The sequence below is a fragment of the Gallinula chloropus genome (assembly GCF_964237585.1).
Source record: "Gallinula chloropus genome assembly, chromosome: 2".
Lineage (NCBI taxonomy): Eukaryota > Metazoa > Chordata > Aves > Gruiformes > Rallidae > Gallinula > Gallinula chloropus.
Window position 1 is genome coordinate 65,389,338 of NC_140086.1, and position 16,840 is coordinate 65,406,177.

A 16,840-nucleotide genomic window follows, 5' to 3' on the forward strand; every position below is an offset into this window, starting at 1 on the left:
TGGTTTTGGGGAATGACAGGGCTCGTTCATTCTGACACTCTGTGGTTTCTTTGGATGTTTTCAATTTGCAGTGAGGTGGAAGAAGTGCTCTCCATGTCAGTAGGCAGCCAGTTACACAGTGTAAGAGAAATGGCTGCCATTCTCCCTTCAACCAAGTCTGGCAGGTAAGTTGAAGCTTGTCTTCTAACAACATCATACTGCAAAGATCCTCATAACTCCAGTGCTCTTGATGAAACTCAAGCTTCCCAATACATCCCTAACCCAACTGCTAACCCCATTTCCCTTTTCATTTTGCTGTGGCTGTTACACAGAGATGAATCTGAGCAGGTCTCAGGCTTGTCTCCTACTAAAGGATGTGAAACAGCCTGTTTTGTACCACTCCGACTACGACGCCGTTTCCTCACTTGTTTCAGCAGGTACACTTCCAGAGGGAGAACTCCCAAGTGGGGCTTGGTATTCCAGCTCCAAGCTTCCTTCCTCCTTGCAAGCAGCTAAAAGGGCTACCTCACTTTCAATATCTGCACAGTTAAAACCCTTGTCTGTGGCGAGTTACATGCGCAAGATCAACTCCTCTCCAAAGAGGTTGTCAAGGACAGCTGGCTTGAAAGCTTTGCTCATTTTGGCCCTAACTGGTTTCTATAAAGGACCTTCCTTTGCCTGCTTTTCTATTCCAGCTTTCATGGGATGTCTTACTGATCAGGACGTGGCAAGTGGAATAGCTGTTTCATTTGCTTTGAGCTGCTCCCTCAAAAGCTACTGTCTCATTTGGCCCAGAGAATATCAAAAGATTTCTTCATTAGATCTGAGCTTCCCATATTTCTTCTGTGTGACTTTGAGGAACTTTTTACCCTTTCAGAAGCTTGGGAGTTCAGCACCACATGGGTCATTCTATTCATACAACACAAAATCACAGAGCGTGTCAGGTTGGAACAGACCTACAAAGGTCAAGATAAAACTAAACAGGCTGATGGCAGGTTAAATGGCAATTTCTTCTGAATGGTATGGGTGATCCCAACAGCCTTTTCTTGTCCAGCGTAGGGACTGTCTTGAACGTACCCTCTTCTCATGCAGACGACCTTGTTTCAGAGTTCAATTACTATGTGTTGCCTGGAGGCAACGCTGAACTCTGTTCACATCAGGCACTTTCCTGGCTAGCCTGCCTATGACACTTATTGGACAATGAAAGCATCAAGGTGGAAAACAAGGTAAAAAAATCCACCAACAGTTTACAGAGGCTTATTTTGATTTTATAATGGAATTTAAATTCTATGGTAGAAATTTTTGTCTTTACAGTATTTATACTGTATTCTAGCATCATAAACACAACCTAAGAGTCACTGAACTTTGTGTTTTTACCTTGAAATACTATACAGTGTGCACTAAGAGCCCACTGAAATACTATACAGTTTCAACAGGCTGAAGTATCTTAGCTTTGGCACATTTAAATTTGGTTATTTGCAACACTGATTTTTTTTAACAAATGTTGCTAGGCAAAGATGTTCCATTGAGTTCTGAGCCTTAGAAGCCAAGGTTCATCACTGTCAGCTTGTACCATGTTGGGTCGTGGTTTTTCTGGTTGTTCCCTCAACCCTCGGTTCCCGTTTCCTTAGGAAGAAGACATTTACAATTCCAATTTCACCATGGGAAAGGTACAGGGGAAGTCTGAACATGCTATATAACATGTGGCTTCTTTTACATACTGAGTTGCAAATGAAGAATTAGAATTTACCTCACAGAACTTCCCAATAAAACCTACTGAGATTGACTAGAAGGTTGTACTTAAACCATTGTGTGCATCCCACGCTACCCCTTTCCTTTGCCACGTAACCTGAGGTGCCATGTGTGTTCCCAGAAGAGCAGTGTGACGTACCCTGCATCTGCAGGGTACAAAATAATTAAATAATTAAGTGTGCAAACTAAGAATGACTCATAGGACATTCTTTGGTTTCTAATCCAGTGTGAAGAAACCACTGCAATTTGTTGCAAACCTCACTGGAGTTTCCAGAAGATGCTGTGGCTTGGTACAAATATTCCTCTTGAGGTACTACAACCTTGCCAGTTTTCTAAACATTTTTTTTTCCCTGTTGTGTTGGGTTTTGGTTTTTTTTAAATGCAAAAATATGTATAGTATGGAGTTGGAAAGGGATGGAAGGACTAAGTTACAAAAGAAAACAAAAATGAGGGGGGTGAGGGAAGAGAGGTTTAAAAGTAAAGTCCCAAATTTAATCTTATGAGTTACAGCTAAAAAGAAATATAAGGGAAAGAGCATGTGAAGCCAAAACATGTATTAAGAAGGTACCAGTGTTTAAAAAAATATTGGGAAAAAAAATCACCTAGTTTTTATTACAGTTCCCAGAAGACTGCCATTTCTACAGGTTGTCAGCCACCATTTAATAAAGTTATTTTATTAGATCATGCTTTGGAAGTGGTCAATACGGTAAAATTTTTCTATTGCTTTTAAAAAGTAATGTCAAAGCTGATCATAACTAAGAGATAGTTCACAGTTACTTTACTTTGTTCAGTCTTGGAATTGTTGAGATAGGTGTTTTCTACCTGGATGAGAAACATATTTTCCATGTCATTAGAGATGTAAAAAGCACTTCAGTAACATTTATGTCTGAATCTTAAATCAACATTTAGTCTGAACTTCTGTATAAATACTATGTGCCTATTTTAGATGAATAATCCAACCTCCCCAAGGTGTTACACACCCATACATACTTACAGACACAGTGTCCCAGTGTTCACCCTCAGAAAAATCACCAGACATTTCTTACACAATCCATATATGCACAACTATCGACTCTTACTTTGGTAGTGTACAATACTGTAACAAATCTGCCTCCAGTGAACTTCAAGTCCAACCAAAAAAGCTCCAAAAGAATGAGAAGACATTACAGCTATTTTCTGTCAAAAGCAAAGCGTTCAGAACGTTCTTCAGCATGGAATAAAGACCTTGAAAAATACACTTTGGATTTGAAAAACAAGCCCTAGAAATGGAATGGTAGGGAAAAGATTTCTTACCTCCCCATTTTCAAATGTAATTTCTCGAACTAGTGGCACACATTTATCTTGTGTCCATGCATAAATCAAATCAAAATTGGTTAGCGAGCCTAAATACACCATGTCTGGAGCATTTTCCTGTCAAAGAGAAAAATTACACTGGTTGAGAAACAGTAAAAATGATGTTGCTATGGAGAAGATAGCCAACATGACATGAAAGTAACAACATCCATAGAAATATGGAAAGCCAATTGTATACCAGTGTTCATGCATTCAGCATTTCTATTAACTACCTTACAGAAGCACAAGAGGAAAAGTAGTATTATATGTGATCAACTCCATTTTAGAACAACTTCAGAAGAACTGAAAAGATACTGTGTTTCCAAATTAGGGTTGCTTCAAAAATCAAGACTACTTAGTCTCCCATCAGGTTGAGAAACAGTATCTTAAAAAAACAGTCTAGATATAAACTAAGTGCAGATACTAAGCTTCTTCATGCTGACAGTTACAAAGACTCACCAAAGATCCCTCTCAATGTCCTACAGGACTCAAAAGCAACATTTAATGTTTACTTTCCCAAAGAGATATGAATAAATAATAGTTTTGCTTTATTTGCTAGTAGCTTTAACTCAGAATAATCCAGTGCTGCCAACTTTTAACACAATGACAGTTTTGGTTAACATGAAACGAAGCATGACTGCGCAAGCTGTGCCCACGATTAAGCACACCTTTAATTCAGACATGCCACGTAAATTATTTAACCTAATAAATTCTGGTTTCACAGAAGGAGGTTCGAAACTCACTCCCCCCTTAGGTGGGGTTTTAAAAAATTATTATTTCTCTTTTGTAAGCAACTCTTTTCATACATTAATTTGAGGGAAAAAAAGATTTTTCAGATACTATGTTTCTAAAAAGCAATTATTGGAGATTCTCTTCTGTACTGAATTTTTCCTCAAGCAAAGCTGTGTTTATGAGAGTTTATTAACCTACGGTTAATTTTGGAGCCTTTTCTTTGTTTGTTTTTAAATTAAGGGAACAGCTCTTAGACTTTGTGGGCTAAGCCACACAAGGCAGGCAGGTGGCTGTTGGGTAAATAGTTGGTCATTGTCACTTGCTTTCAAAAACATGAAACATGCCAGGAGTTGAACTTCAGACTTAAGTCCGGTACAAAGCACCTCTCTAGACACACACGATGAATCAAATATATTTCCAAGAAAAAAAACAACCCACATTTCTGGCCACTGACATTTAAAATGACAGATTTAGGCTGTTGTGCACTTAATTGTTAACAGATTCAACAGATCTTTTTCACCGACTTGGAAACACTAATTCCTATGACCCTATTTCATCACTGTTTAGTGATGAAATAAAACTGGTATTTGAGATGCAGTAACATACAGAATACAGTCTCTGTTAGCTCATGTTCACATATAATGACAAGCAGAATAAAATACATAGTTACACTTACCCCTGGTGGCTTGTAGATTACATTGTCTCCGCTAAATCTCTCTGCTTTTGAAATAGCCCTACAACAAACCAACCAGTAAGCATGTCTTGGTACAGACAAATGAAATCACTGAGATACCAAAAATCATATTTTAATTTGCTAGCCTTTCTTGACTATTTTTTCCCCCTTCAAAATACTTGATTGGTAAAGCACACTGTAAAGTAACTGCACAGAAACTTGGCCTGGCTAGGTAAGAGGGCATGAAGGGAGTCAGCAAGATGTATCCCAGCAATGAGAAGCAAGGACTACCAGGCACCAAAGTGCATGTAATGAATACTGCTGGTTACAACTTTGGATGAGACCAGGGAAAAGTGTTAATGAATTAACAGAATCATGTAAAAAAACCCCACCAAACCAAACCCCAAAGAAGGTGAGAAAGGCTGATTCTTGCTTGCATTTACACTTCCTGTTCCATTATTTACACCAGGAAGTTACGCCTTATCTACCCTGATAAAGCAGCACTTTGAGGTGCTCCAGTGGCCCAGTCAAAGAGAAACACGACAGCAAATAAGCCCACACTGTCCATTTTACCCTCAGGACAGATCCAGAGAGCACAGTTTTCACCCCTGATGATACCATACATGTGTACCTGGAGAACACATGCAGTTCCTCCTTGGAATTCAGCTTACTATGTCACCTTAGTGAGTTCCTAAGTGTCCTGGGGAATATATTGCAGTTCCTTAAATCCCAGCCACAACCGAGCACCCAGAAAGCTGCTAGCTTGTACCCCCAAAACGATCACCTCTTATACAAATGGTGACAGTGATGCATCCAACACAAGAGATGGAAAAAAAAAACCCCAACATAAGAAAGCCCTTAACAAAGACAAACCCTTTCATCACCTTCAGACACTAAAAAAGGCCCCTTCTCTCCCATGCCTTGCTGTTCCAGTGTAACTCATGCTGACAAGACAGAGCTGACTGGCTGCATATGCCACAGAAGGGTGAAATGCACTCCCCGTTTCTTTTCCTTCTAGCATAGGCTAAAAAGAAAGCATGTCAGCCTCAGGGAACTGTTAGCTGAGTGTTCCAGCTTCTCCAGTTATCGTACCTTTTGTGTGCTTACTGATATTGGCATTGGTAAAAACTGGTTAAGAGAAGTAAGGAGGATGAGGAAAAAAAGAAGCAAGAATATCTGAATTTTTCTCACTGCAAGATGAGGTAAATCTTCCAGGGGTTTGAATGATTTAGAAGGCCAAGAACAAAAACAAACCCAAGACTTCATAAGGGTTAACTTAGAGTACCTACTTTTTATTTCTTCCATTTGATCCAATTATCCTTTTATCACCTACAAAAGACGTCTGGCCGAGTCTGCTCTACCTATCAGTATTTGCACCAGTTTAGAGATACCTGTTTTAAAATGCACTTTTTTATTCCAGGCATGACAGCTTCTCCCAAAATGTGAGCTTGGGCTTCTCTCTGCCCATCATCACTGAGATAAACCACTCCCATCCCAAACAATCCTTCACTGAATAAGAAGAAAGTGCAGACATAGGAACCACTTGCCCAATCACTGCTTGGTAAACTGATGATAATCTATAATGAAATATGTGCTCTAGGGTAAGCCTGTGGTAGAACCCAAAATGTCCTCTTCTGAAGTGGAAGAACACAGTTGTGACTGCTTTGTTTCAGACAAGTCAAAGTGGGAACACATGAAAATCCTAAACTTCTGAAGATACACCTTTATAAAACAACTACCAAAATGGAAATACTTCCATTTACTGGTTCAATAAAAGACAAAACACAATGTAGAAGGTCAGTCTCTTGGAACCTCACAACACCCCACAACAGCAAGATTTGCCTGCTAAAATAAAACAGATAATAAATAAAACAGATAATTCACTCTTCCGTGAACTATCTACAGTTCATCATAGTCTGTTTATAGTATTTTTGGCCATTTGTTTTGACTCCCTTTGCTATGGCTCAATGGCACAAGGCTCTTCCATGTCTACTAACATTTCAGGCTTACTCCTTTAGTTCTACTTCCATCTACTTCTTGTATCCCTTCATCAGTATCTCTCCTACACTCTCCTGCTTAAAACTCTTCTCTCATTAATCTTGGTCTGCTGTCCTCAGACCTTAACAGAACTGTAAGATTAGTTGATTTAAGATTCATTCTAAGGTTCAAGATAATCTGCATCTAAATACCATTACTACAGTTTAAAAATAAGCTATTACTACTACCTAAAACCAGAATAATTTTGTCATAGCAGGGGTAACTTCTGCCTTGACAGAAGGTAGCGAGTTAGTTATTTTTTCCCCTCTCAAATTGATTAATTTGAGTTTACTTTAGCTTACTACAAGTTTGAAGACAGCAGCTCATGTTGTCACCCAAACCATATACCTGTTGAACTCTGTCCATAACAAATCCAGAACTCTCTACCCCTGGCTGCTAGGATGCTCCACCAGAAGAGTTCAACTGATCTGGGCCAGCTCCCCATGAAACATTTTGCTACATATAATCCGAACAGACAACACAGTTACATAGCCAGTATCTCCCTCGTAAGTCTTTTCACACATAATTTGTTTGGAAGCTGGAGAGCAGCAGCCACTCAGGAGATGAAAAACATTTAGTTTCCAGGATTGCTGTCTGGAAGGCTGCACTTTAAAACACTAACAGCTCCAGGCTAGAAAGGGAATGGGAGTCTGGAGACCAGAACAACAAGAAGCTTGCTGTGCAATCTGTAGTTACACGGGCAAGTTACAAATAAACTGATCTGTGCCATTATGTTTGCTTATCACTTATATCTAAGGAAAAAAACCCACTAAAATCCAAAAAACATCATAGCTACTCAAGAACAGGATCCAGCAACCAAATGCTAACACCGAATGGTGGGAGACACATTATATGAAGCTGACAAAGAGCAAACCAAAGACAAAAAGAGTGGAGAAAGAATCTTAAAAGTACTGCTATCTTATTAACAACTCTTTAAAGGCATTCCTGAAGGTAACGAAAAGTCTTATGATGGGGTGAAAAACAATTTAGAATTCTAACAACAACTCAGACCGGCTGCCCCAAGAACTAGCACGGGTGCACTGATGAGAAACTATGTGAGAGAACGGCTGTGCTTTGGGGACAAGACTGACAGGTCTTACAGGTGACACCTTTACAAGATGTGATGAGTCTCTCACAGCCAAGGCTGCACACACAGTCATGGGACACCCAACTGGAAACTGAAGGAAAGAAGGGCTGCTCATACTCCTGCACATTACAAATACTCTTCCCCATCCCCAAACATGCCAGAGGAGGTCTTAATGACTGACAACAAATTTTGTTCAAACACATAAAACGTCTTCGACTTTGATGCACCCTCCCAGGCTCTCTGGTACCCTTCATCACGTCCAACTCAAAAAGCCCTTCAGGCAGCTGCACAGGGTACAAAAGCGAGTACAACCCATGGGAATGCCTGATCTCCCAGCTGCAGGTACACTGCACACCACTGCAGTCACACCAACGCCCGGTCACTTTGAATAAGTACTGGCATATTAAACACCCCAGAAACACCCCAGAACTGCACTGTATTATGCTACTGAAAAAGGGAACTGATCGCTCCCCATTTATTTTTCCTCCAGGGAAGGAAGATCTTTTAATATTTTAAAATATTGTTGAAAATCTGCATAACAAGGAGACATTTCAATTTCTCCAGGTTGTTCTTTTAGGCTCATGCTATGAAGTTCGTCAGTGTAATTGCCTTTCTAAACTGTTTCATGCAAGTTCTGTATCGCTGTATGCAGTAACAGACCCAGGCACAGAAATCAGGCATTTTGGAACATAGCCCTCTTCCCCAACACCAAAAGGAAATGAGCAAGCAACTACTGAACTTTCTTTACAGGAAGAAAGAAGAAGGGGGGAAAAAGATAAAAAGAAAAAAGAAAAAAGAGAAAGAAGAAGAAAAGATTATACCCCCACAACAAAAAATGGTCATATATTAAAACAACAATAAATAAATAAGGAGGCTGCACAGGGGCGGAATTAAAAAATTAGTCTGCAAAGATGATAAACTCTTTGCAAAAAAGTTTTTAAACTCTTCCCCTTCTTGTACCCTTCTCCTTCTGAAGAAGTAGATTTGGGGCACAACTGCCTAGTATCTTCCCTCTAAAATCTCCCCAATTACACTGAATTAAAAAAGAAAGAAGAAAAAGGAGACAAAAGCCCCCCAAAAATATCAAGGCTGGATTTCACAGCAAGAATTAAGGCTAGGAGGACTTTTCTCCTCACAATACATTTATTCGTTAAGATATAGTCTCTCCAGTTATGCCTCACTGGAAATATTAAAGAAATACATTAAATTAAATTACATAAAACTCATTAACATAATTTCAATAACAAAATCATGCAATCATCAAATTTTAAAACTCACCCAAAGGCCGACAGGAATACACAGTCATCATGCAAAATACTTGCTACTCTTTCAAATGTTCTGTAATTATCAGAGTCCTTTTGCTCAAAGTATCCAACGATATTTCTTCTGCTGCGCTGTAAAAACAAAAAGTTAAATTATAGCTTACCTCAAATTGTCAAAACTATCATTACTCCCTAAGGGTATTAAATACAGCCGTGTCATTCAGTCAAGAGTCAACAACTGGTCACAAGTTTCTGCCTTTCTTTTCTGCCTTTTCAATACCGAGAGGCATCCTTGTGGACAGTTTTCCAGGGAGGAAAATTATAAGTCTCTTGTCAAAGTCTAATAAGTAATTTGGTAGCGGAGTTACTGTAACAAAATGAATGCAGTTGAAAGCTACTCGAATTATTTGTAATACTGGAAATTATCCCATTTTTCCACACAGTTTAGAAAAAGCACTCACAATATTTCTAGTTGAAAAAAAAAAGTACTAATTACGAACTTCAAACTCATTATGTTTCACCAGCTCAATATTTAAAAAATATATGCTTAGAGGGAATAAAATTGAAATACTTACGTCAACAGAATTTATTTCTTCCAAGTCCTGGACCTCCCGAATAGGATTACTCTTCTGCTGCCTGATGTAATCTGCTATTGCTGTCACAGATCTCTGGCCCCTGTACTCTCTCTTCATCATCATTCCATTCCGGAAGAGTTTGAGCGTTGGGTATTTGCTTATCCTGTACCTCTGGGCTATGTCCGCTACAAAGAAATTAGGTGAAATTAAGACCACAGCCCTACAAATACAGAGATACACTGAACGGGGTATCTTACACGTGGATAACGCGTGCACTGAAGTGGAATCTCTGAACCAGGAGTTCCACATCTTCAAACAAAAACAAACTAAACCAAAAAAAGCCAACAAACCACCCCCCACCCCAAACACCTATAGTGAAGAGAATGAACAGCAGCTGTGTTATTCCCCACATTTACTAAATGTCATTAAAAATCCGGGGTACGTAGAGACTGGACTCGGTCAGCTGAGCTCCTTTAGCACACTCCCTATGAACAAGAAGGAAAAGCAATAGAAGAGCTTAACAAGAACACCAGAACCTTAAAAGCTTGCCAAATCTCAGTTAATTAATCCACATGAGAAAATTCTAATAGCATAAATCACCCCCTATTTTTCTTTAAACTCACTACGACCTTTTTATCTCAATTACAGCGTTAGAAATATAATTGCCATCTCATAAATTTTAGAGAACATGAACCCTGTGCAAAGTACTTCTTGAAGCCTACAAAGGCCAGGGGACTGCTGTTAGTTCTGAGCTGTTCAAGTTTTGAACAAACACAAGATTTTGTGTTTCAAAATTAGGGCAAACACCTCCCTGGGTCAACCAGGGTCAGCATTTCCTTCAAGACAGCTCTCAATTCACATCTATCCATGCAGCCCAGCTTTCTCATAGACTTAAGACTGCCCAGAGCTTCATATGACAAAGTAACGTGTTTACATTTCATCCAGCATAAAAGCACTAGCTATTTCCACCTTTATATAACAGGTCAGATATTTAAGTTAGTTATTCCCATGACTTTCAAACATAAAAGAACAAAAAAAAAAACCAAACCAGAAAGAGGCTTTACAGTAAAATCAGAAGAGCAGCAAAGAAGAGAGGCGAACAGAAGCAATAAAGTCAATTTCTCATGAATCCATCCTGTGCCACATATCTCCAACATCTACTAAAACAATAATCTGGTTCTTCACTGTGCCACAACAGAGTATTTCAAGTGTCTGTTTGTCTGTCTTCTGCTGTGGTCAGTCACCAGGACACAGCAAACTGCAACAGGCATTGCAGGTAGTTCCCAGCTGCACACTGATGGAAAACCAGAACCAGCGAGAGGTCCCCAGTGCATCAAACAGGATACACCAGTCTTGAGTTTTGACAGCAACCTCTACTATATGTGCATTATCCAGCAACCTACTGCTCTTCTCTCATTCAGAATCAGTTGTAGTTCCACAAAAGAGCTTCAAGGAAGTTTTTTGTGAGGAAGGACTAGAGAAACAAGGTAAGCTGATACACTTTGGATTCTTAGGAAAACAAGACTAGAAGTAACAATAGAGACAAAGCATGTAATGCCAAATAGATTCCCACAAGCACTTTCCTTTTTTATTTTCCTGTTTAATTATGCCCTGTTCAGTCCTCTCCTAGAAATACAGCTAGAAACAAATAATTAAAAATATAACAATCACACAGCCACTGTGCAACCCAGGGACTCTGGGTTTCCTCTGTTACAGAGGGGGATGCAGTTTACCTAAACCTCAATCATGTTTGTACCTAAATCCAACTAATTCCCAAAATATGAGCATTCTGCCCACTTTCCAGAGCTGCTTAGTCCTTTGAGGCAACTCGTTCCAGTCAGCCATGATCACCCCGATTCCCTGTCTCCCTTTCTCTCACAAGGAAAGGGAGAGACTGAACTATAATAGATTGATTTTTCCTTTGGAGACAGATGTTTTATCCAGTTAAGAGGCATTGAAAGTCTGGGCTGAATATGTGTCCTGTTACTTTTCACTGACTGCTCAGGTCACCTGGATTAGCTCACAGCAGGAAGGCAACCAAAGTCTTGACAGTGGGGCCTATCTGGCACAGTAATGAAGAATTCCCTGCTGCCTGGAGAAGCCTCAGTGAATCCATCAGTAGTTTTAATCACTGTTAAAGCATTACTGTCTTGAAGCTTTAGTTACTGGAAACCATCTCTGTACCAGCTAGACAACTTAAAACAAGTCTGAGAACTAACAACAAAGTGCGCACAGTAGAGGAATAAGGACCATGTCTTGTCCACAAAAATGTTCTTTAACATCCCTCAGACCAGTAAACTCCACCAGCTAAGCCCAGTTCCTAACAAGGTCTGCATTGCTATAAATTATCACGGAATCCACATTCTTTGACTAAGAAGGGACTTGACCCATTTCCTAAATAACCCAGCTTCTCAATGCACTAATTACAGTTAAAATTAAGGGTAAGGCATTTTATGTCCTCAGAGTGTATTTATTTGAAACGAATACAAATTTCTCAAGGGAAGATGCCAATATATTGATCATTAACAAGTTTTAGATCAATACCTTTTCCTTCCTTTAAATTCCATCACTTTCAAGTTAAAGTACACACGAGCTGCCTGCAAGTTGGTGGTGAGTGTAGTGGGGGAGGAATCACTTTGTATTTACTTGCCAAAAGACAAACAACACTGGCAAACCAGGCACTTGCTGCCCTTCTCTCTTGCTGATAGAAGGACCTTTGTTCTAACGGCACGTCAAGCTACCAAAACTTGACCAGGGGCTGGTAAGAGCTGAGGAGGTTTTGCAGAAGCACATCAAGATTAAAGGCTGTTACAGAACTCCAAAGCCACACTCTTTGTCTTACAGTATGGACTTTTCATTCAGGTTATTTCCACAGTTACAGGAGGACACGAGGTCTTGAAGGTTCTCCGAGACGGAGACGGCAGTCCCTGGGGATGTGAATCTTCAAGTGCTGAAGTTGCATAAAAAATACTAGTGGCAATAAAAAGCCCACTGTCAAGACTGAATCCAAACATTATTTCCTAAGTCAGAACTTGCATGCTCTTTACAAATTACATTGAGATTCCATGAATACTGGTATTTGAACTAACGCTGAGATGACAGCCCTACACAAGTATTTGAAAACCATCTTTTTACAAAATGTAAAATGCAAGTACATGAAAAATTGTTTGAATTCATTCAAAAGTCAAACAGAGTAAACCTTAAATGCTTCATTAAGCTCTGGCATTTGATGCAGTTAGAGTTAGCATAAGCAGAGCAACTACAAAATTATATTCCTTTTAAAATTGGAAATACACAATGCAAATACATGGAATATTGTTTGAACTCATTCATAGATTGCATTAGTTATAGTAAATCCTAAATTAAATTTAAGAATATTTCCAGACATTCTCACTGCCACTTACTGATGAAAAGAGGTATTTGAAACAGATAAGGGCAACCTACCTAGAGGAAAAAAAAAAGTCTCTCAGCTACAACTTCACGTTTTCTCAGGTACAACTGTACCTAAAAGGTACACACCTTAAGTTTGTGTTCTGCCCAATTAATCATTAAATCCCAAGCCTAGTGTCTATGCTACCAGAATGGTTTTGCACTAGTTATGACAGGAAGCTACTGACATACCTGATCATGTCTTCTACAAATCAGACATTTTAAGCAGAGCAATGATTCTTGAATTCAGATGATTCCATCCTCCCTGTTTTGCATGCATACCTGTTGTCATGCAACCATTTCTAAACTGCCCAGACTATTTCCTACCACTGGTGATCCATATCTTTATCATATCTCTTGCAATGTCAGAGTTCTCTGTTGTCTGAGCATCATGTGATCCTGTACTCAAAGGAATGCCAAGCATGTGTCAGGCTGAAAACACACGTTACTTTGGCTATAGCTTTAAGTAAGCACAGTCTGAGTTGACTCCCAGAACGCTTCAGACACCACTGATCTAAGTTTACCCCACAGCACACTGTCCAAAGAGTTCAACTAGTATATCAGATCATATCACAGAGAATCTCAAGTTCACTGTTACTACATTAAAACAAAACGTACAATAAAGAATGTGTTGAAAAACTGCACACACACACACTAGAATCACAGCCTGGTTTGGGTTGGAAGGGACCTCAAAGACCATCCAGTTCCAACCCCCTGCCATGGGCAGGGACACCCTCCCCTAGACCAGGTTGCCCAAAGCCCCATCCAACTTGGCCTTGAACACTGCCAGGGAGGGGGCAGTCACAGCTTCTCTGGGCAGCCTGTGCCAGGGCCTCACCACCCTCACAGGGAAGAGTTTCTTCCTAATGTCTGATCTAAATCTGCCCTTTTAATCTGAGCCCATTACCCCTTGTCCTATCACCATATGCCCTTGTAAACAGTCCCTCTCCAGCTTTCCTATAAGCCCTTTGAGCTACTGGAAGGCTGCTATCAGGCCTCTCCAGAGCCTTCTAGAGGCTGAACAAGCTCAACTTTCTCAGCCTGTCCCCATAGGAAAAGTGCTCCAGCCCTCTGAGCATCTTTGTGACCCTTCTCTGGATTCACTCCAGCAGCTCAGTGTTCTTCTTTTACCGGGGACCCCAGAACTGGACACAGTACTCTAGGTGAGATCTGAAGAGCTGAACAGAGGGGCAGAATCACCTCCCTTGACCTACTGGTCATGCTGGTTTTGATGCAGCCCAGGATACAGTTGGCTTTCTGGGCTGCAAGGGCACATTGCCAGCTCACGTCGAGCTTTTCACCAGTCCACACTTCCAAGTCCTTGTCCTCAAAAGGCTACTCTCAATCCATTCTCCACCTTGTCCTGTAGCTGTGCTTGGGATTGCCCTGGCTCTCGTGCAGGACTTGGCACTTGGCTTTGATGAACTTCATGTGGTCAAGTTATCTTAACTCCTCCCCACCCTTGTGCAATACCTCCCATCTCAAAGGCAACAAATTCCTTCAGCTGTATATTTGAATCTGGGATTACCAAATGAGTATTCTGCTTGCTCACTTGAGATCAATCACATTTTTGAAGTCCCCCAGGCTACCTACAAGGGTATACTACAGATGAGAAATTAAATCAGTCTTTGAAACTTACCTTTTTACTTATTATTCCTCAAGCTTTTTTCTTGAGTTCAATCAAAAAGGCCTTTTTTGCCTTGTACTTTCCTACGTGCAGCACTACATTCACCTTACTGTTAAGTATTTCATAATACAGTATTAATTCTCCCCAGTTAAACTACTCCTCTCCTGACACATGCACACAGCTGTAAGACCTGGGAATATTCATAGGAAACAGAATTAGAAAGGAACTTGGGAGACCATTTAAACAAGGCATACTACCCTGATTACTATGAAACCTGGGTTTGGTCCATCGTGAGAGGTACAAGAAAAGCAATCCATGCTCTTCATTAAACTTGGCTACTAAGAAGCTGGGTAACAGCAAATCTAGACCACCTTCTGCTGCAAAGGAGCATTCACAACAGCCGTGCCTGCTCTTAGCAGGGCCTCATCAGTAGGTGTCCCATAACCTTTACTGACAGGCTAACAAAATGGCTCTCCTGAGGAGAGCCATCAACAACCTCTCCGAATCACTGCCATTTTTTATTCTATACAAAGGTAACTCTTTCAGATTGATGTTTTATTCCTAGGCAACCTGACAGGAATGCAATGAAATCCTCATGGTTTTTTACAGTTTTATTTATAGTTCATTTATGAACCTCCGGAATTTGTTACTGTACTGAGGTATTTTGCTTACCAAAGGCACAGTAGCAATATAATTAAGTAACTCCATTAAATAATAATAATAATAATAATAATAAATAAGCAATAAATAACTAACTCCATTGCAGGAATGGCCAGATCTAAAGAGATCATCAGCTCACTGTACTTCATGAGTGTTCCACTCATGGACATTTTGAAAGAACTAACAAGGGGTCCCTAAACAATCGGTCCAGAGAAGCACCTCTCAGCACTCCGCTGGTGAGAAGTCTTTTTCTTTTGGAAGCACAAGGATTTGTTCAAATCAATGATTTTTAACTCAGAAAACAGAGGAAATAACGGCAGAGTTGAATTAAAACCCAAAAGCATACTTTATAAGACTTCTGTACCACAACTCCTAATATTCAATTCATATAAACTGTTTAAAAAAACCCAAGCCCTCTCTCCTCCTCTCCTGCAGAAACTGGTGTGCTGCAATATTCACTCACAGAGGACAGAAACATAGAAAATCCCATAGGTACCAAGTGAGTTTCAAGCGTTGCTGCTTAACACAAAGGATTTCAAAACCCAACAAAATCCACACACAAAGCCAACCCCAAGCAAGCAAAAAAACCCCAACAAAAACAACACCCCACCAAAACAAAACCTTCCTAATAACATAATATATATGCAGAAAGCTCTTCTATAATTTTCTGTGGAACATCAGTAGGTATTAAATTCAGCATAGAAACACGTAATTTTTTTTGGTAAGTAAATTATTTAATCAAACACCCCAAACCCACCGAAGATTTTAACAGCAAACAATGTAGTGGAACTTAGATTATTATATTTTATAAAGGGATGAGGTCTTAGAAACTGAAAGAGTACCTGCTTCAACAGATTTACCTTGAGGATGTTCTACACCAGTTTAAAAAAAGGCTGGTAACTCACTGTGAAAGATAATTATAACTGAAGTGTGTATAATAAACTGGTGTAAAATATAATAGATACAGTAGCTGAATATAATGTTAATATTTAGATTTTGTATTTAATCACATTGGGACCTATCACTTCCTAGAAAAACATCTTAATATTGGCTATAAGAGCAGACAGAATTATAGTTTTGTCATTAAGCATCAAACATTTGGCAGTGCATCAATAATTCCCTTTAATTTGCCTTACCCTCAGAAGCTGGTGTGAGCTGTTGGGCCCTGCAGTGTGCTTCAATAATAGTGCATTAAACGGAAAGTATCTATGCCTGGCTGACCATTCTAAAAGCTGTTTTTGAGTGGCCTGAAATCAGCTATTTGGGTTCCCTATGGAGTCTTGGCTTCAAAAAGAAACAGATCATTTGTAATGCAAATAATCTGCCATTTCCAGAATATCATCCTAATATAGAACTACTAGTGATATAAAATCTGCAGGGCATACAACCCCTGAAATATTGTTGGAAGCCTTCTAGTGCTGTTAAAATATGTAATCACATACAAAAATATAAAGGTAAAACAGGGGAAAAAAGATAATTACAATCTTTACTCCAACATTTCATGAACTACTACAGCAAGCTCCAGCTGGGTAACACAGTAACATCCACCTTACTAAAAAGCTGCTATTATATATATTAAAATCAAAGTTAAGATACTTAAAACTTTAGGACATACCCAGTTACTGCATGCCATGAAATGTGCCACTGCTAACAACCCAGCAAAAACACTCTAGAAATCAGGAACAACATTTACAG

At 39.6% G+C, this 16,840-nt stretch overlaps 1 protein-coding gene across 1 annotated transcript in view; it reads right to left on the reverse strand.

Annotated features, from left to right (window-relative positions):
- The window catches only part of ERP44 (endoplasmic reticulum protein 44), a 49,618-nt gene that overhangs the window by 7,061 nt on the left and 25,717 nt on the right, over positions 1-16,840 (reverse strand). The window contains exons 5-8 of the mRNA XM_084260565.1: positions 9,430-9,614; positions 8,871-8,986; positions 4,472-4,529; positions 3,025-3,141 (exon numbers count right to left, since the gene is read on the reverse strand). Of these exons, the coding sequence (XP_084116691.1) occupies positions 3,025-3,141; positions 4,472-4,529; positions 8,871-8,986; positions 9,430-9,614 (476 nt within the window). The remainder of the gene's footprint in view (positions 1-3,024; positions 3,142-4,471; positions 4,530-8,870; positions 8,987-9,429; positions 9,615-16,840) is intronic.